At 44.8% G+C, this 20,649-nt stretch overlaps 2 protein-coding genes and 1 long non-coding RNA gene across 4 annotated transcripts in view; 1 reads left to right on the top strand and 2 right to left on the bottom strand.

Moving 5' to 3' along the window:
* SMC6 (structural maintenance of chromosomes 6) overlaps positions 1-10,968 on the bottom strand; it is a 171,531-nt gene extending 160,563 nt beyond the window's left edge. The window contains exon 1 of the mRNA XM_077488817.1: positions 10,807-10,968. The gene's annotated coding sequence lies outside the window, so the exon portion shown is untranslated. The remainder of the gene's footprint in view (positions 1-10,806) is intronic.
* On the bottom strand, positions 755-4,438 carry LOC143988902 (uncharacterized). Its single transcript, XR_013276934.1, has 2 exons — positions 3,357-4,438; positions 755-1,789 (listed from the first exon to the last, which is right to left on the bottom strand). It is a non-coding gene; the product is annotated as an uncharacterized LOC143988902 (long non-coding RNA).
* Positions 10,969-13,767: 2,799 nt separating the features above from the next.
* GEN1 (GEN1 Holliday junction 5' flap endonuclease) overlaps positions 13,768-20,649 on the top strand; it is a 74,987-nt gene continuing 68,105 nt past the window's right edge. Inside the window, exons 1-2 of one of the 2 annotated variants that reach the window (XM_077488819.1) lie at positions 13,768-13,941; positions 15,837-16,014. In XM_077488819.1, the coding sequence (XP_077344945.1) occupies positions 15,854-16,014 (161 nt within the window). In that variant the 5' untranslated portion in view covers positions 13,768-13,941; positions 15,837-15,853. The remainder of the gene's footprint in view (positions 13,942-15,836; positions 16,015-20,649) is intronic. The other variant, XM_077488818.1, reaches the window with a different exon arrangement.

Raw genomic sequence — 20,649 nt, forward strand, 5'->3', positions numbered from 1 at the left:
GATTGGGAAACAATGCTGCCGACCGATCGTAGTGACAAATGTAAGTTTAACCTTTTTATTAAATTCATGGTGTTATTACTTGCCACGTCACCTGCCACGTCACCTGCCACGTCACCTGCCACGTCACCTGCCACGTCACCTGCCACGTCACTTGCCACGTCACCTGCCACGTCACTTGCCACGTCACTTGCCACGTCACTTGCCACGTCACCTGCCACGTCACTTGCCACGTCACCTGCCACGTCACTTGCCACGTCACTTGCCACGTCACCTGCCACGTCACTTGCCACGTCACCTGCCACGTCACCTGCCACGTCACTTGCCACGTCACTTGCCACGTCACCTGCCACGTCACTTGCCACGTCACCTGCCACGTCACTTGCCACGTCACCTGCCACGTCACTTGCCACGTCACCTGCCACGTCACCTGCCACGTCACTTGCCACGTCACCTGCCACGTCACTTGCCAGGTCACTTGCCACGTCACTTGCCACGTCACTTGCCACGTCACCTGCCACGTCACCTGCCACGTCACTTGCCACGTCACCTGCCACGTCACCTGCCACGTCACTTGCCACGTCACTTGCCACGTCACCTGCCACGTCACCTGCCACGTCACTTGCCACGTCACCTGCCACGTCACCTGCCACGTCACTTGCCACGTTACCTGTCACGTCACCTGCCACGTCACTTTTGTGTATTCTTTCACTGATGCTAACTGCTAGTGTTAATAAATGTTAATAATGAATGATCGTGAATGAATGATTCTTTTATTATTACATTATAGAAAAAAAAATAACCAACATATCATTTTTATTACATGAAATAAAGATGACATAGCAGGAAAACATTATAACCGTAATAACACATTAGCAAATTCTAGATGCAAAGCAGTGAGCAATGTAGTTAGGAAATGGCATCCAATTGCCATTCTAAGTCACCGGCCGGTGAAATAAAGTATGATGCAAACTTTTCACGAACAGTGGCACCATCGCAGGATCCCCTTGCAGCAGTCATATGTGCACTTTCCAAGTCATGCATAAGGGAATCCTCAAAACGGTACCCGTCACGTACCCGTACAAAATTGTGCAGCACGCAAGCTGCTTTGACAGCAGTAATTGCATTTTCAATGTTTAATGCGATAGGCGTATGTAACAAACGCCATTTATTGGCAAGAATTCCAAACGTGCACTCAACCATCCTTCTTGCCCTTGTCAGCCGGTAATTAAAGACTTTCTTGCGGGTTGTCAGATTTCTATTGGAGTAAGGCCTCATTAGGTGTTGCGACAATGCAAAAGCCTCATCTGCGACAAACACATAGGGTATTGGGGGTTCAGTTGTGCCAGGAAGAGGACAGTTCTCAGGAATATCTAGCTGATTAGATCGTAGCCTTTCACCAAATGAGGAATTTGCAAAAATACGCGAATCGCAGCTACTTCCGTAGGATCCTATATCGATATAGGTGAAGCAGTAGTTTGCATCGACAACAGCAAGAAGTACAAAAGAACAATATTTTTTGTAATTGTAGAACATACTTCCACTACCAACAGGCTTAACGACACGCACATGCTTCCCATCTATAGCTCCAAGGCAATTTGGGAAATTGCACCGACGCCAAAATATTTCTGCTATATCACGCCAATTATCTTGTGTAGGCCGTTTCATAACCATGCTGTTAAGCACATCCCATATGACTTGGCAGGTGTCACGGATAATGTAGCTGATCGTTGATCTGCCCAACATGAACTCATAATGTAGACTAACTAGGGAATGACCGGTTGCCAGGTATCTGAAAGACAAAAGACATAAACCATTTTATGTTCCTATTTATGTTTTGCAGTATCAACCTTACAAATCCGTTGGAAGGGTTTGCGTGACTGTTTTTCGCGCTACGTACGCAAATTGAATGAGGCCAGGAGTGGATCTGGAGGAAAGCGTATTGTCCCCTATGTTCACGCAGATGAACTAGAGTTTCTGCGGCCTTTCCTGGAGCTGAGAGAGTAAGATAAAATCTTACATAGTTGTAAAGTGATACTATACAATTCAAATAAGAAGGGGGTAACTGTTCTTTTATATGTTTATTGCAGAACACAATCAAGTTGGCCAGTTGCTGGTGAACGGCAGGATGCAGCACAGGAGGAGGCAGCTTCTCAAGAAGTGGAAGGCTCGTTGCCCATTTCCCTGGATGATCCTTTGCTGCTGGAACAACAGCAAAGTGAAGAAGCGGACCGCAACCAGGGAGAGGCTTCCACTAGTCAGCAGCCGGCTCAGCCTCTCCGACTCCGGCAACAACGAAGTCGACCAGCAAGGGGCAGTAACTCACAAAACCTAGAACGATTTTCGGAACTGGTTGATCGGATGAACCAGAAATTGGACGAGCTGCATTCGGAAGACCATAGTTTTGGAATCATGGTCGCCGAAATGCTAAAAAGAGTACCGCCGGAGAGGAAAAATGATGTAAAAAAATCAGTGATGGATCTCATAGAAGCGAGCATTACAAATGATCCTATTCAATCCGCTTCCATGTTTGGACCACCACCACCATCCGGACCCTACTACACGTACTCAACCCCTCCACCACCCAGAACCCATCCCTACTATCCCCCTCACTTCCGTCCCTACTCCAATGAGTATGGACATGCCCTTAATCCTGCCCATCCACCTATACCCTATCCCTCTCCATCCCCACTGACATCAGCAACTTCAGCTAATGTTACACCAATGCCTTCCACCAGCTCCTCACCATATGAGCCAGTGTACCAAAACCTGTGAGATTTTAAAATTAAACATATGTTCTGTTTTGTTGTTATTTGGTTATATATTGTTCTAATTATTAAAGTTTTTTTCAAAAAAAAAGGATGTTGGTGTGATAAATTTTGCAATATTTCTTCAACAATATTTTTATTTGGAAGAATTACGTACCTAGGTGGATGCAACATCGCAGCAATGATGCAACTGTCCACTGCTGTTTCTTCACACAGAACTGAGTCAACATACATCGTCTATGTCTCTGTTCTGTCCTCTCCCCAAGATGGGAGGTGCTGTCTCTCAGCTGCTCTGATCCCCCACGCTCAATGTGGAGGGGTGGATAGCAGCTTGCTGAGAGGCTGCCACTGTCATCAGTCCAGCCAGCTGCTGGCGAATGAAGGATGATGCGCTGTCTCAACTAATCTTCGTGATATCTGCAGAAAGTGGACTTCTGTTCACTCTGCACTGAAAAGGGGCACAGGATTGCAAAATAATTGCACTCATATGACCCGTAGGAGAAGCCAAGACAAATGAGCTCAGGCTAGATTGTTGCACATATAATAACAATGTGATAATGGTAATGTGCATCAAAAAAATAGATAGTTTACCTGAGCGTAATAATCAATCTTTCAGTAGGTGAGAGGCTCCTCCTATATGAGGTGTTCTGTCGCTCCAGATGGTTGCAAACTAGACGAAGCAATTCATCAAAACTGTAAAATGGATAAAAAATGTAATTTGATATATTCTACATGAGAAATATCTGACATTTGTAGCTACACTATTACCGATGTAATAACATATGCAAATCTGATGCCTCTAGGACCCCTTTCACACTGGGCTGGTGCGGCCGTCGGCGGTAAAAGGCTGCTATTTTTAGCTGCGTTTTACCGTCGTTTTAGCGGTGGTCTGGGGGCACTTGCGGGGTGGTTTTAACACCCACTAGCGCCCGAAAAAGGGTAGTGCCGATGCAGAGGCGCTTTGCCAGCGGTTGTGCGGCCCTGTCCCATTGATTTTGATGGGTAGGAGTGGTTAGGAGTGGTGAATACACCGCTCCTTCACTGCTCCAAAGATGCGGCTAGCAGGACTTTTTTCACCTTCCAGCCAGCCAGCGCACCGCTTTAATGTGATACATGCAAGCTTGCCGATCACCCCAGTTGATGTTTAGCATAGGTAGATGACAAACAATTCTGCTGAATATCAATCTTCGCCATTTTATTCTCTACGTTAAATGCTACAAAATATATCTTTCAAAAAATAAAAAATAAATGGGACAAAATAGTCTATTAGCATATGTACTTGCCTTGCAATTGACATCCGGGTATAGTTGTAAAACTTGTCCTCAAAAACACGCAAATTTTCATAGATGGCCCAAAATTGGCCTCTACTGTCTCTACTTGCAATAATTGGATGGATCCAGTAGCGGCGTCGTCTTCTCATCCTCATCCTTCGCTTCCTCTCTTCCTCCTCTTCCATTAACACTGCCACACCAGCAGTTACTACAGCTCTCATCAAATAAGGCAATGACAACATTGTGGTGACAGGACAAGACACACGACAGGAAGCAGGAAGAAGCGACAGGAAACAACAATGATGTCACAAGAGCTGAGTAGCGCTGATTGGCCATAGGCAAAGTCGCCTGTGCTTGAGGCGACTTGTAAATCGCGCTAAGTCGCGTCGAAGTCGCGCTAAGTCGCGTCGAAGTCGCGTCGAAGTCGCGTCGATAAGTCGCGCGCAAGTCGTGTCGCGGTAGTGTGAACCGGCACTTATTGTAGAGTCAGCCAAACACTGACAGAGGTTTACTCACTGAATATTGTAACATTGCTTTTAAGTTACAAAGATTATTTGTATTTTAGTTAAACATTGCTTTAGCACATGGCAAAGTTCACTTTTTGTCATTTTGTTTCAACTCTAGGAACATCACGCTGTTTAGAATACAATATTATGTATTGTAAACCCAACATTTCATATTCCTGATATGTTCCTGCTGTAGCATGTACTTGTATAAGAAACTCTCCTGTTCTCTTTGTATTGCTTCCTTTATGTGAAATCCCTGGTGTTCCTCCTAGTCCCTCTTCTTTCCCATTATAGAAGTACAGCCAAAATCTTATATATATATATATAACAAGAAAAGGAGCACACATACATGTTATACTTACCTGCTCTGTTGCACTGCATTTGCACAGAGCAGCCCAGATCCTCATCTTCTCAGGCCCCTCCCACCTGCTTAGTGCCTCCATAGCAAGCAGCTTGCTATGAGGGCGCCTGACATGGAGATGTGGCCTGGCCCTGCCCCCTGTCTCTCCTGATTGGCTGACTGACTTTGAGAGCAGTCAAAGGTAATGCCGCCACTGCTGTGTCTGAGCCAATCAGGAGGGAGAGTCTCGGACAGCGACATCACTGGACAGAGATGGGGCTCGGGTAAGTATTAGGGGGGCCGAGGGAGCCTGCTGCACATAGAATGCATTAACAACACTGAGTACAGTGCTGGATTACCACGCAATTGTCTTTTAAGTGTGACAGCTGAAAAGTGGCCTGGGCAGGAAAGGGGTGAAGGTGCACGGTAGGTAAAGAAATGGCTCCTAACTTTTTTTTTTTTTTTTTGGCTTGCTCCTAGATTCAAAGTAAATTTGTCAAGCCCTGCTGTAAAGACTTTGAAAGCGTGGCCTATGGAGAATTTTGGGTACCAGAGTCTTTTGCGACTACATGAGTGTGTGCATTTTTATGGCCTCATGCACATAAGACGTTTTTATTTCTCCCCAGGACAAGTGCTTCAGGGGAGGAAAAAGCATTAACCACTTACCTACTGGCTACTTTTACCCTCTTCCTGCCTAGGACCATTTTCAGCGCTGTTGCATTTTGAATGACAATTGCGCGGTAATGTAGCACTATACCCAAATGAAATGTTTATCATTTTTTCCACACAGACAAAGCTTTCTTTTGATGATATTTAATCACCACAGTTTTTTTTTTAATTTAGATTAAAGTCGGGATCCGCCCATATGCCTGGACCGACACCCGACTCGGCCTAGGGAAGGGAATATCACTGCTTCAGGTAGGTCAACCCAAAATAAAGCCTCTCCTCCAGTTTAGAAGCCACAGGTGCTGGCAATGCATATAGTAATGAAATAGGAAGAAATTCTGGACAGCCACACTCCAAAAATTGATCAAGAATACATGCCACAGAAGAACTGAACTGACGCGTTTCACACTACAAACAGTGCTTAAAGTGGAAGTAAACCCTGATGGGCGCTGTGACTGGCCGGAGCAGCGATGACGTCACTCCCGCACATGGGAGCCGCCACTAACGGCATATCGCCATTAGCAGCGGCATGCTCAGTGCGCCTGTGTCAGCGGTGCCTGTCTTTTTGCAAAGATCTCCTAAACCGTGAAGGTTTGGGAGATATTTCATTGACCTACAGGTAAGCCTTAATCTAGGCTTACCTGTAGGTCAAAGTGGTCTGTAAGGGAATGAATTTCAAATAAATACTTTTTGTTGTTGACCACGTGACTAGATAATTGTCTAATTAATTGATGAATCATATTAAATTGATCACCTGAGGTCTCAACAAATGTTGTGAACACAATAAAAACCTTAGAGAGGAGGTCTACCTAAAAAATAAAAATAATATTAAAAGCCAGCAGCTACAAATACTGCAGCTGCTGACTTTTAATAAATGGACACTCACCTGTCCCAGGGTTCAGCGATGTCAGTAGCTGAAGCCGATAACTTGGCTCTCGGCAGCTGCCACCGCCATCCTCGGTGAGGGAATCAGGAAGTGAAGCATTGCAGCTTCACTTCCCGGTTCCCTACTGCGCATGCCTGAGTCACGCTGCGTGTCTTAACTGGTCCCCGCTATCTCCTGGGACCCTTGTGTGTCCCAGCAGACAGCGCGGGGGGATGGGAAGAGGCATACACTCCTGTGGGAGTCTATGCCCGGAAGTGGGTGCAAATACCTGTCTTACACAGGTATCTGCATCCCCCCGCTCCCCCCTGAAAGTTGCCAAATGTGACACCGGAGGAGGGGGGGGGGTTCCGAAAAGCGGAGGTTCCATTTTTGTGTGAACCTCCGCTTTAACTAACATATGCGATTGTGTGGTTTGCTCTTGAATAAAAATTATGTGCAGAAATATATGAGAAGTAAAAGTAAAAATTAAATAATATTCAAAAATGCATGTATAAATTAGATGAACATATATCCATATAATGTGAATAAACTCATAATTGCATAACACGTGCATACGATATTGATTTAATCTATGCAAATGAGTGGACCTTATTGGTGCCTAACAAACCTGTATACGTACAGATTGAAAACTATGTTAGTGAATGAGTCTTGAATCTATATAAGCTATAGATTCTATACAAGCTCATGCAGACAAGTGTAAACAAACTTATGTGAACTGAACTACTAGCGAGTATCCACAGGGAGCCCTGAGAAACGAGCGACTGGACGTGTCCAATCGCTCGGTTCTCAGTGTTAGAGGCACCGGGGGTGGGGGGGCGCAGATGCAGCATCCACCTAGATAAGTATGATAAATAAAATAAAAAAAACACTTCACACATCTTTTAACGCCCTGAGTGCATGTTCGATTCAGTTCGCATTGTGCGCTATACAAGTATTTCTTTCATTCATGAAGCCAAAGTGCTGGCTCACACTGCTGCCATGCGGGAACCCTGCGAATCCATTGCGGGTTCCCCCGCATCGCATATCTCCCAGCGGCAGGTCACATTCCCTGTGCAAACTGCTGGGAGTGTCAGGTAAAAGTTAATGACACCCCCAAATCAGTTCGCATATCACAGTGCGATCTGCAAACTCAGACAGGAATCGGCTTGCATAGGTGAGAACACCCGTGCGATCTGATTCTGCTGTGGACAAAAAAAAATAAAAAATATATATAAAAATAGGTGGTTGATGTAAATTCAGCCATACGATCTTTATGGTTGAAATCGCATCACACAGAGATCGCATTACACAGAGATCGCATTTGTGATTAGCACAGCAGTGAAAATCACGTGCAATCTCAGACATCGCACCAGTGTGAACCGGCCCTAAGGCTTGACATGTTTGGTATCTATTTACTCGATACTTTACCAAAAAAAAATATTACATATACAGTGGGGACGGAAAGTATTCAGACCCCCTAAATTTTTCACTCGTTATATTGCAGCCATTTTCTAAAATCATTAAAAAAAAATGTTTTCCTCATTAATGTACACACAGCACCCCATATTGACAGAAAAACACAGAATTGTTGACATTTTTGGAGATTTATTAAAAAAATAAAAAACTGAAATATCACATGGGCCTAAGTATTCAGACTAAGGATGAGCTCAGGCGTGTTCGCATACTCCACGTGCAGAGCCCGCCAGGAAGTCAGAGCAGTGTCGGGCAATGTCTCACTGACTGTGATTAGTACAGCGCCGACTTCCTGGCGGGCTCTGCACGTGGAGTATGCGAACACGCCTGAGCTCATCCCTAATTCAGACCCATTGCTCAGTATTTAGTAGAAGAACCCCTTTGATCTAATACAGCCATGAGTCTTCTTGGGAAAGATGCAACAAGTTTTTCACACCTGGATTTGGGGATCCTCTGCCATTCCTCCTTGCAGATCCTCTCCAGTTCTGTCAGGTTGGATGGTAAATGTTGGTGGACAGCCATTTTTAGGTCTCCTTAGAGATGCTCAATTGAGTTTAAGCCAGGGCTCTCGCTGGGCCATTCAAGAACAGTCATGGAGTTGTTGTGAAGCCACTCCTTCGTTATTTGTGTGCTTAGGGTCATTGTCTTGTTGGAAGGTAAACCTTTGGCCCAGTCTGAGGTCCTGAGCACTCTGGAGAGGGTTTTAGTCCAGGATATCACTGTACTTGGCCGCATTCATCTTTCGCTCGATTGCAACCAGTCGCCCTGTCCCTGCAGCTGAAAAACACCCCACAGTATGATGCTGCCACCACCATGCTTCACTGTTGGGACTGTATTGGACAGGTGATGAGCAGTGCCGGTTTTCTCCACACATACCGCTTAGAATTAAGGCCAAAAAGTTCTATCTTGGTCTCATCAAACCAAAGAATATTATTTCTCATAATCTTGGAGTCCTTCAGGCGTTTTTTTTTTTTAGCAAACTCCATGCGGGCTTTCATGTGTCTTGCACTGAGGAGAAGCTTCTGTCTGGCCACTCTGCCATAAAGCCCCGACTGGTGGAGGGCTGCAGTGATGGTTGACTTTCTACAACTTTCTCCCATCTCCCGACTGCATCTCTGGAGCTCAGCCACAGTGATCTTTGGGTTCTTCTTTACCTCTCTCACCAAGGCTCTTCTCCCCCGATAGCCAAGTTTGACCAAACGGCCAGCTCTAGGAAGGGTTCTGGTCATCCCAAACGTCTTCCTTTTAAGGATTATGGAGGCCACTGTGCTCTTAGCAATCTTAAGTGCAGCTGAAATGTTTTTGTAACCTTGGCCAGATCTGTGCCTTGCCACAATTCTGTCTCTGAGCTCTTCAGGCAGTTCCTTTGACCTTGCGATTCTCATTTGCTCTGACATGCACTGTGAGCTGTAAGGTCTTATATAGACAGGTGTGTGGCTCAAGGATAATCAGAAGAAATGGACAGCACCTGAGTTAAATATATGAGTGTCACAGCAAAGGGTCTGAATACTTAGGACCATGTGATATTTCAGTTTTTCTTTTTTAATAAATCTGCAAAAATGTCAACAATTCCGTGTTTTTCTGTCAATATGGGGTGCTGTGTGTACATTAATGAGGAAAAAAATGAACTTAAACAGGAGTTTCCCCTGAAAAAAAAAAAAATTTAAAGTCAGCAGCTACAAATACTACAGCTGCTGACTTTTAATAATCGGACACTTACCTGTCTCATCGCTGCAGGGGAACGAAGCCCCGCTCGTTCCCCCCTCCTTTTGGTGGCGCTGGCATTCTAACTGTGGGCACTCGACTGTGGCTTCACAGCCGGGCACCCACTGCACATGCGTGAGTGGCGCCGCGATTGCCCGCATAGTCACCTGGGACCTGTCACGTGTCCCAGATGACTGACAGGCGGGAGGGAGCAGAGCTGAGCCCTTCCTGCACCGAGGGGAAGTGATGTCAGGAGCCCAGGCACTGAGGGAGGCAGACTACGAGGGACCCCCTAGCAACAGACAGTTAGAGGCAAGTTTTAAAAAAAAAAATCCTAATTTTTTTTAATCATTTTTTTATTTTTGTGTGGAACACCACTTTAAATGATTTTAGCAAATGGCTGCAATATAACAAAGAGTAAAAAATGTAAGGGGGTCTGAATACTTCCCGTCGTGTGTGTATATACATATTTAAAAAAATGAATATTAATATTTTATTATATTATTATAATATAAATATATATATATATATATATATTTATATTTCTAATATTGTGTTTGCACTAGAATTAAATTGTCCATTTCTTGTTTTCCAGAAAATAGGCTGATTGATAAATAACTGCTCAAATATCGTGTGACATAAAAAAAAGTTGCATCTCACACCATTTTATTGTCCACAATCTCTGCTTTCAGCAAATATACTTTTTTTTGGGGGGGGGGGGGGGGGGGTGTACAGTAATTTCTAATACATAAATGCAGATTTAAAAAAAAAGAAAATAATAAATCGCCCACTAGACAAGTGGTAAAAGTCTACGGAGCCCCAAAACACAGAGTTCTGCCCCGAAGAACGTCGCGGACTCTTTCCAGCATCAGGTGACCCAGCGCTCAGGGGTGACCATGGCGAGCAGTTTTCGCTCTTCGGGAATGGCAGCACACAGCGCTTGCCTAGATCTGATTGGAGGGCTAGGTGTGATGGACCCCCCAAATCACTGAGCCAGAACCAGCATGCAATGTTCCAGTAAGACCCAAAGTCGTTACATCCAGTCTTATGTAGCAGGAAATGCACCACACAGGAGCCAGGCAGGCGGCATTTCCCGGAGAGGTCAGCCTCCTACGTCCCCCTATGAGGTAATGTTTATTATAAATCTCCCCTCCTCCGCACAGGAAGGGGGAGGGAGCTGGCAGAGTGTACATACATGGCTCATATTCCCGCTTACCTATCAGTTCCAGGCACACCGGGTGCCGCCGCTGTCACGTGACTCCCGCTATTTCTCTCACTACATTCAAACCTTCCCGAACTGCTCCACTACCGGGCGCGCTCCACTCTGCGCTCCGTCACGTGACCCCCACACACGGCTCTCCTCCCGTCACCAAAACGGCACCTCTCCAAAGAGGAGGTCTGCAGCCTCGGCGCCATTTTACCGGAGACAAACCTGCTGCTAGCTCACATTGACCCATACTTGCTGAGTGGTTTAAAACTAAACTGAAGCCAAAAGTTTTTTATTTTCTTTTAGAGAGAGTAATAGAGGGTTGTAACTTCCATTTGCACAGCCTAAGCAGGTAGAGGGAAATTCCTGGTTGACACCAGGACTAGTACCATTACCTCCCAACTTTTTTGAAATGGGAATGAGGGACACCTATCAGCAAAAATATGCAGGCAAAGGACAAACCCCCCTGTCACGCCCCCTTATGGAAGAATTGTACAAAAAACAAAGATTGGTTAAACCCACAAGTGCTTTTTTTTTTACCACTAATATTCCTTTATGTTTTTGGAATTTACAAATGCAGCAGTTTAGAAATCAGATGTAAGGTTTAGCACTGGAAAACACCTTTTGAAAGATAAAAAATGCATTTTATATACAACTATATGAATCAGACCAAAATGAGGAGAAATGAGGAACAGAGGGACATTGATCCAAATCAGGGACAGTCCCTCAAAATCAGGGAAAGTTGGGAGCTATGCTGGTGTCCCCCATTAGAAGATTTCTCCTATGTTTGTTCTAGAGACAACCCATTTTTTTTCACTTTCAGAGATAACAGTAAACATAATACATGTAGAAGGCAAATAATCTCCTTTTAACTCCACTGAAAAACTGAAGTCCCACTAGTTTTCTCCTTCCCCAAGCATGTAACTGAGATAAAGGGAGGGGAGGGCAGGTTTTATCGGTACCTCTTCCCAGTTCCGCAATCCTTGCCTAGGAGATAGAGTTGCCACCTCATCATTGTAAACCCAAACACATATTGATTACGCAAGTTCTGGGGCATCTGCGGCGGTCTGTCCCGGAAGTGGGTGCAGATACCTGGATTATCCAGGTAACTGCACCCCCCTCCCCCCTGAAAGGTGCCGATTGTGGCACCGGAGGGGGGGAGGGATCAGATTAGCAGAACTTCCCCTTTAGGGTGGAGAACCGCTTTAAGTGCCCAGTGGTTAAAGTGGTTGTAAACCTTAAAAAACCTTACCTGAGATCAAAGCCCCCGCAGCAGTCCTCATTCACCGCTCCGGCGGCCGACATCACTTCCGGGTATCGTGGCTCCGGTGCTGTGATTGGCCGGAGCCGTGATGTCGGTAACGGCACAGTCCAACTGAAGCAACAGCACCTACTCCATTTTTAGGCACTGCTGAGTTTGCAATCTGCCGACAGCCTTAACCAATTGCTGCCCTCCATATAGTAAAATGATGTCGGCAAAGTGGTTGCGTTATCCTGACCAGACGTCATATGACGTCTTTCAGGATAACAAGCCGTTTCGCGACCCCGGGGGGTGGGCATTACGAAGATCATTGTTGCGGTGTGTCAGTCTGACACCGCAAGTCTGATCTAGGTAAAGAGTAGGGATGAGCTCAGGCGTGTTTGTATGGTCCACATGCTGAGCCCGCCAGGAAGTTGGCGCAGTGCTGAGCTAATCACAGGCAGTGAGAGACTGCCCGATCTCTGCAGCCGCACATCAGGGTAATGTTTCACTGCCCGTGATTAGCACAGCGCTGCACCAACTTCCTGGCGGGCTCAGCACGTGGACCACATGAACAGGCCTGAGCTCATCCTTAGTAAAGAGTCTCTGACGAACACTCTACCACGTGATCAGCCGTGTCCAATCATGGCTGACCACTATGTAAACAAGAAGAGCCGTTGATCGGATTTTCCTCACTCATGTTTGTCAGACACGAGTAGAGGAGAGCCGATCGGCTGCTCTGCTGACAGGAGGGGTCTGTGCTGATTGATTATCAGCGCAGACCCCCCCGGGGATGCCCACCACTAGTCACCACCAGGTATGCCACCCATGGCAACCAGGGATGCCAATCAGTGCCCACAATGGATGCCAATCAGTGCCAAACATTAATGCCTGCCAATCAGTGATGCCCATCAATATCATCCATTAGTGCACATCAGTACCACCTATCAGTGCCCATCAGTGCCGCCTTTCAGTGCCACCTATGTGTACCCACCAAATACCCCCAAAATAAAGCTCTATTTGTGGGAACAAAATGATAAAAATGTAACACATTTGGCCACCTTTCAGGAGGGGGGGGGGGAATACCTGTCTTTGCACAAGTATCCTGTCCCCACTTCCGGGAGACACAGTACTCTTTAGCAGACAGGTGGTACTGCCATTAATTGCCAGTGACGCCCCCCAGCTCATTATTATACAGGATTTATATAGCGCCAACAGTTTGCACAGCGCTTTACAACAGGAGGGCAGGCAGTACAGTTACAATACAAATCAATACAGGAGGGATCAGAGGGCCCTGCTCGTTAGAGCTTACATTACAATCTAGCTCATTGAAATGAATCAGCTGCCCCCCCCCCCCCCCTCCCCTGCAACGCATGGGATGAACATGCTTGGTCACACCTGTAGGCTTGAACCTTGAGCCAGGCACTGGGTGGGACACAACACCGTGTTTGGGCTCTTCTGTCCCCCACCACACTGCCGGATTATAGAGGAGAACACTGATATCAGACAAGTAGTACAAAGAACATGGATGTATATAGATCACATTCACAAGAAATTCTTCTACAGGTGACTCTTTATTGTCTATTCTTCTTCTATGACCAATCACAGTGCAGAATCAGCGGGACGTCCCCGGTCCCCAATCAGTACAAGAAATCCCTTCCCTGCAAACTATAGAGCGCTCATACAGTATGTCACTCGGTCATGTGATTGCCTGCCGGAAGTGGGGTTGCTGCACTGGCGGAAGTACAACTGAGTGGCCTGACAGGTCACCCCGTTCAAATCAGTGTGGCGGGAAGTCATGAAGCCGGAACATAAACAATGTGAATGAGGAAGGAGAGGGGGCCGAGTGACACTGTGATCGGGGGCCTGGGCTGTGTGTGTGCGCCTCGCTGGAAGGTGAGCGGGTTTGTCATACACTGTGTCTATCATTGTGATTGATGTTCATAAAGGAAACACACCTATATATTATGTGTATACTAGTTCCTGTATTGGAAGCCCGAGAACTTGTTTATGTCTATTGGTTAGTATGTGCCCACATTGTGATCATGGCTGTGTACATTTCTGCTGTGCAAACCTGTGAGCTGCATCTGGCCCTTTGTCACTATTTGTGCAGCCCCCATGGCCCCTGCAGACACTAATCTGGGTTTCTTTATTGCCCTGTTATAGCAATGACTTCTAGCAGTCTCATGTAATGTCTTCAGTCTATGACTGTCATCTGAAGCATGTTCCCAGCCTCCAACAAGTCGTAGCATGTTCCCAGCCTCTGACCGTCCCTCATATTGCGTGATGCCGTCCCTCGTATCGCGTGGCGCGGTCTCTGGCTGTCCCTCGTGGTGCCATCTCTGGCCGTCCCTGGCATCGCGTCTCTGGCCGTCCCTCGTATCGCGTGGCGCGGTCTCTGCCCGTCCCTGGCATTGTGTCTCTGGCCTTCCCTCGTATTGCGTGGCATGGTCTCTGGCCGCCCCTGGCATCGCGTCTCTGGCCACCCCTGGCATTGTGTCCCTGGCCGTCCCTCGTATCGTGTGGCGCGGTCTCTGGCCGCCCCTCGTATTGCGTCCCTGGCATCACATCTCTGACCGTCCCCCCTGCATCGTGTCTAGGGCTGCAAGTAACGATTATTTTCATAATCGATTAGTTGGCCGATTATCGTTTTTGATTAATCGGTTAATAACCTAAAAAAAACAAAAAACAAGTGGGTCAAATTGACGTTCATTTTCAACCACAGTGACGGGAAAATTTGGAAATAGAAAACTTCTTAGTCAAAAGAATTTTCAGACAATGTATGTGGTTTTCGTTCAAAAATTACATTAATTTTAAAAACATAATGTTAAAAACAAGTGAAAATTCTTTCATTCAGCGATTGTATAAAGATTTTTCGTCTGAATATTCTCATCTGAAAAATTGATCTGTGTGGCCAGAATAAAGCTCGGTACACTTATGCAGTTTTTGCTTTTGATCTGTTTCTGCAGTGCGTTTTGATTTTTGCACATGTGATTTTACTGCAATTTGCATTTTTGCTTTTTTTTTTTTTTTTTTTTTTTTTTTGGGGCAGATTAAAAAACACAAATTGCTGCAAAAATGCATTACATGCTTTTCTGCAGCTTCTCCATTGAAGTATATTGAACCAATAAAGCACCATTTTGCGTTTAAAAGTCCCTGACCCTTTCAGATGTGAACATGTCCCATAGGAAACCATGTAAATGAACTGTAGTGCATTTCTGCAAAAAGCACCAATAAACACATAGATGTGAACCAGGTCTAAGATGTTTAGTAACATAATGGGGTTAAAAAAACTAAAATTAGCCCTTTATAGTAGAAAAAAGCAGATAATCACTACTGGAAGGGGTTCATTTTTTTTACTGTAGAACAGTACAAGTAATATTTACAGTAGTGATTATTTGCTCTTTTTGTACTATAAAGGGCTCATTTTAGTTTTTTTTTTTTTTTTTTTTTTTTTTTAACCTCATGTTACTGGCCGATTAATCGATTATGAAAATAGTAATCGATTCATTTCATAATCAATTAGTTGTCGATTAATCGATTAGTTGTTTCAGCCCTAATCGTGTCCGCCATCTCTGCTATTAATATTATCAGCTTGTATCCGCCATTGCTATCTCAATGGGTTACTGCATTGAGTTTGCATCAGAATTTGTGCTGCAATACCCATCTAGGATTCTGCTCTGGAACATGGTGCTGCTTGTTATCCATTTGTGCATGTGCTGCCTTAGTAGAATACTTTTCATGACTACTTTAGTTTCTGTTTAGATAACATGCTTCTTTTTTTTTTTTTTTTTTTTAGCTGAGTGACTCATCAAGATGGGTGTCCATGAATTATGGCCGGTCCTGGAGCCAGTGAAGAAGCATGTCCCTCTCCAGAGCCTCAGTGGGAAGACTCTTGCAGTGGACTTGAGTATTTGGGTCTGTGAAGCTCAGTCTGTAAAGCAGATGATTGGAGTTGTTGCCAAACCTCATCTCAGGTAACTAACCACTTCAATATCGGGCACTTTCACCCCCTTCTTGCCCAGGACAATTTTCAGCTTTTAGCGCTGTCACACTTTGACTGACAATTGTGTGATTTTGCAAGAGGAAGTGATCAGGATTTTTTTTTTTCTTTAATATATGATTGCTTATACCATTGAATTTCCCTGTCAAACAACCCTTTTTATTAAATTAAATTGATTCATTCAGTGTGTATTGTTGTAATTAGCTGTGTTCGGCCACTGCTAATCCCATGGTACAGATAGTCTGTGATTGGCCCTTTCTGTACCATGTGATCACTGCCATCTCTGATGCATTGTCTGCAAAACTGCAGTATTGGCAAGATTAGGCCTGATCTCTGCTCTAGCACTAGCAGGTATGTTTTATTTCTAGCACACAAGCTGTCCCTGACAAAAAATGTCTTGCGAAGTGGCCTACAGGGTTCTAAGCATGTCAGATGAAAGGGAAGGGGAAGCCTTGCTGTCGGAATTGGCCTGAGAATACGAACCTGTAGAAAGAATCGGCACCCTGACAGCTAGCTCAGATAATGGAGTGGTCACTACTAACATCAGGCACACCCGACCCCAGGTGCTAGAAACGCATGATTATGAAGATATGCAGAAGAGCCAGTACCGGTGCTGCACTTTTTTTTGCCTATTTGGCAAATGCCAGTAGCGTAGTACATCCTGGCCTTTTAGACACCAGCATTGCAGTACCAGAAGTGATGAGCAAGCTGGTTAGGTGGCTAGCACTAGTAGCAGAATGCAAATGCAGCCACCATGAATTTGAGCACAGGCCCTTAGAGCCTTCCACAGAGCCTTAGTAGCCTTCCAGAGGTACTTGCAAATCCTAATTGGCTACCCCCAGATTCAGCAGCACCCATTATGCCCCCCTAAATCACAGCCCACCGATTTGATTGTGGACCAAACTAATTTTTATGCTCTACAATCCTTTGCCACCAACCTAATTCACACAAATTCATACTTGCCAGGCTATTCGTGTTGAAACCTATCACTTTTTTTTTGGACTGGAACCTTAACATGGGCATTACAAAAAAAGAATACATTGCGGATATATTGGTCCACAGACCCTATTCATCATATGCCTGTATTCTTTACTGCAATTGCCATACGTAGATATGAGAATATAATGCCTTTCAGTGACAATGCCCTCTGTTGTCCCCGAGTGCCCCTAACTATGATTGGCTCCACAAAATTTTGCCCCAGAAATTTGCAGATGTGTATATCAACCCCAGCAAAACATCTGCATTAATGAGTCCCTTGTACCTCTTACTGGCAGACTTGCATTCAATCACTATCTCCCCAGGAAGCATGCAAGATATGGGGTCTAAATGTTTTGTGAGAGGACAACAGGCTATCCATACTGCTTTAGAGTTTGAGGGAAAAAGAAGTTAAGTGGAGCCCCCTGAAAGCTCAGACTACATGGGGAGCAGTGGCAAGATAGTGTGGGACCTGGTACCCCTTGCAGTACAAGGGTGATAATATTTGTACGTAGACAACTTTTATGCAATGGTGCTACTTTTTGGACATTTGTTCAATCAAGAATTTGGCTGCTATGACATCGTGCTTCGTGCTTCTGTCTTGGCCAACCTCATCTCTGCATTAAAGCGGAGTTCCGCCTAATTATTTATTTTTTGCTTTTTTTTTTAAAGTCAGCAGCTACAAATACTTTTAAAATAAGGACACTTGCCTGTCCAGGGTGCCCGCGATGTCGGCATCTATACCTCGGTAAGGGAATCGGGAAGTAAAGCCTTGTGGCTTCACTTCCTGGTTCCCTACTGCGCATGCGCGACTTGCGCTGTGCTATCCCACTGGTCCCTGCTGTTTTCTGGGACTCGTGTGTCTCCCAGAAGACGGGGGGGGGGGGCATGGGAAGGCTTGGGTATATATGCTCAGAAGTGGGAGCAAAATACTTGTATTAGACAGGTATCTGTTCCCTCCCCTCCCCCCTGAAAGGTGCCAAATGTGACACCGGTGGGGGGGAGGAATCAGAAAAGCTGAAGTTCCATTTTTTTAGTGGAACTCCGCTTTAAGAACTGCTTCCGTCGCTACCACATGTTAGTGGAGTTTTAGTCTAGGGTACAGCAGGGCACAGTATAGGGCACACAATTCTGTACAAGAAGGGTCTCTAAAGATTTTAGTTAGCCAGGAAACTTTCTAACTCTAATGCCTTATTTCCACTGAGTGGATCGGTTTGGGTCGGTACAGTTTGGAAAGGTTAGAATGGTCCGCCCTATTCAAGTGAGCGTTTCCACTGCAAGTCGGACCAACAGGGGCCATATGGGATTACGGAAAAAAAGCCTAGCATGGCGTCGCACTGATTGGCAGACGTTTTTCTGTCCACCCTAACCATACCGTACCATTTTTTTATGGCCCCACATCTGAAACAGGACCCTGAATGTTGCGGTATGGTTCGGTCGCATGGGCCGCTTTCATAATGGAAACACTCAAAATGGCGTACCGAACTGATCCGCTCAGTGGAAACGAGGCATAAGGTATGCATAGTGGTTTCAGCCCTGCCTACTTATGATGGATTACAAAGAACACAGATCTCTCTATCTTCCTCATCCTCTTCTTTGTAACCCATCCTTGTGTGCAGGCAGGGAGCACAGCACACAACATTTCTGTCAGAATAAACAGGTATATTGGCATTTAGAAAACTGATATAACAAAACCCTTTTCAATGGTATGTTTAGCAGACCAAAAGGGAACAAATAAAATAAGATTGTTATGGTTTACACTTAAGCTTTATAGCTGAACTCCAGTTTTTTGTCACTTTAAAATAGTTTGTACCAAGCTGTTCAAACCAAACTAATAACTCTACATACAGTATACAGCACTGTGTTCTGGCTCTGGGATAGGGACTTCCTATACCGTATCTGGAACAAAATCAAGAAAGGATGAGCACTGCTCAGACATTGACAGTAACGCCTCGTACACACCATCAGATTTTCCACAGACAAAACCTCTGACTTTTGTCCGACGGCCGTTGGCCAGGAACTTGTCTTGCATACAAACGGCAAGGAATTGTTGGCCAACAAACACGAACGTAGCACCTTGCTACGTGTTTTTTCAGCTCTTTAGTGCCACCCTTTGGGCTCCTTCTGCTAATTTTGTGTAAGTAGAAGTTTGGTGAGTGTTGATTCGCGCTTATCAGTTCGTTTCTGAACAGTCGTTCGTCAACCAGACATGTTGCGGAATTGGAGGAGATAACGTGTTATATAATATTGGCCTTGGAGTTATTCCTTTGACTCAAATCCAGTCCAGGAATAGGAGGATTTCATGGACCAAATATTGGTTGCTTTATTAATCATGACCAATTATGTCCTATGCCATTGCTGCGGGAGCTCCAGGAGAATAATCCGGATGATTTTCGGAATTATCTCCGGATGACGGATCCCTGCTTTCACCAACTCTTGGCATTGTTGAGCCCCTTTATTAAGAAGCAGGACACATGCATAAGGCTTTTATTTTATTTTTTGGTTGAATAATAATGATTTCATTTGGTATGTTTTCTATATTTTTGAACGCATTAAATGCACTTTTTGTTTAAGTTCTATTGGCAGATAGCATGTCTAATTTTATTTTTATTTTTATTTTTTTAATGCACAATAAAAAAAAATGTGGAGAATAATAGTTGGCTATGTGTTTTACTTCAAATGACAATTTGGGAGTAGGCAGTTACATTTTAAAAAATACAATGTAAAATTTGCAAGGGACACCAACATAGTTGTATCTTCTTTTTTTTTTATTTTTTTTATTTTTTTTAAAGAGAATTACATACAGGTGGGACTTTATATGAGCCGTGGCCATCCAGTACACAGGTCCCCATCCCTGATAATTTGGTAAGGAAGGGAAGGAATTAGGGCTGTTACTGATTAAAATTTTCGTGTTAAAAAAATAAATTAAAAAAATTGATTTATCGATTTAATCGACTAATTTCAATTAATTATAACGCACATACAGATCCAACTACTTTTAGCTAATCTTCTTGCATTGCAACTCTGCATTAGTCAGTGGTATACACTATATACAATCACCCGACACTACTTAGTTTCCACAATCCATGACTTAACTTCACAGTTCACACAAATACGTTTTAAATTCAAACTGTAGCACTGACGCAAGTCATATTTCTTTTCACATTAGCGTGACAATCCCTCGACCTCCGGTCTAACTAATCACCCTCACCTTATGGCATGGACCCCTGTACCAACAGGTGGTCATGCAAGCGGGTATCAAAAGGGTTAACACGGCCCATAACCTTCTCTCACATCTCCTTAGATCTCAGCAAGGATGCCAGGTAATGGGTAGAAAGAAAAGATCTAAGTGCTCTCCTCTTAAGTATAAGATTTTTGTTTTCAAACACAAACTACTCACATAAAGATGATACAAACACAACATGTAAAGCCGGCAATCGTGTTAGTTCCGTAGGGCAGCAGCGCGTGACGTCATGCGTAGCTCCTCCCCCGTATGTTACGTTCAATCAGAACTTCAACGTCACCGGACTCCTCCCCCTTTCCTTCGTTAGCAGACTGAGGCACTTGGGGAGGGGGGAGAAGTCTGGTAACGTCGATGTCCGTGACGTCACCGGATCTCCAACGGAACTCCCTG

The sequence above is a fragment of the Lithobates pipiens genome, unplaced genomic scaffold (assembly GCF_037356315.1).
Source record: "Lithobates pipiens isolate NorthernLeopardFrog02 unplaced genomic scaffold, aLitPip1_a1.2 Scaffold_18, whole genome shotgun sequence".
Lineage (NCBI taxonomy): Eukaryota > Metazoa > Chordata > Amphibia > Anura > Ranidae > Lithobates > Lithobates pipiens.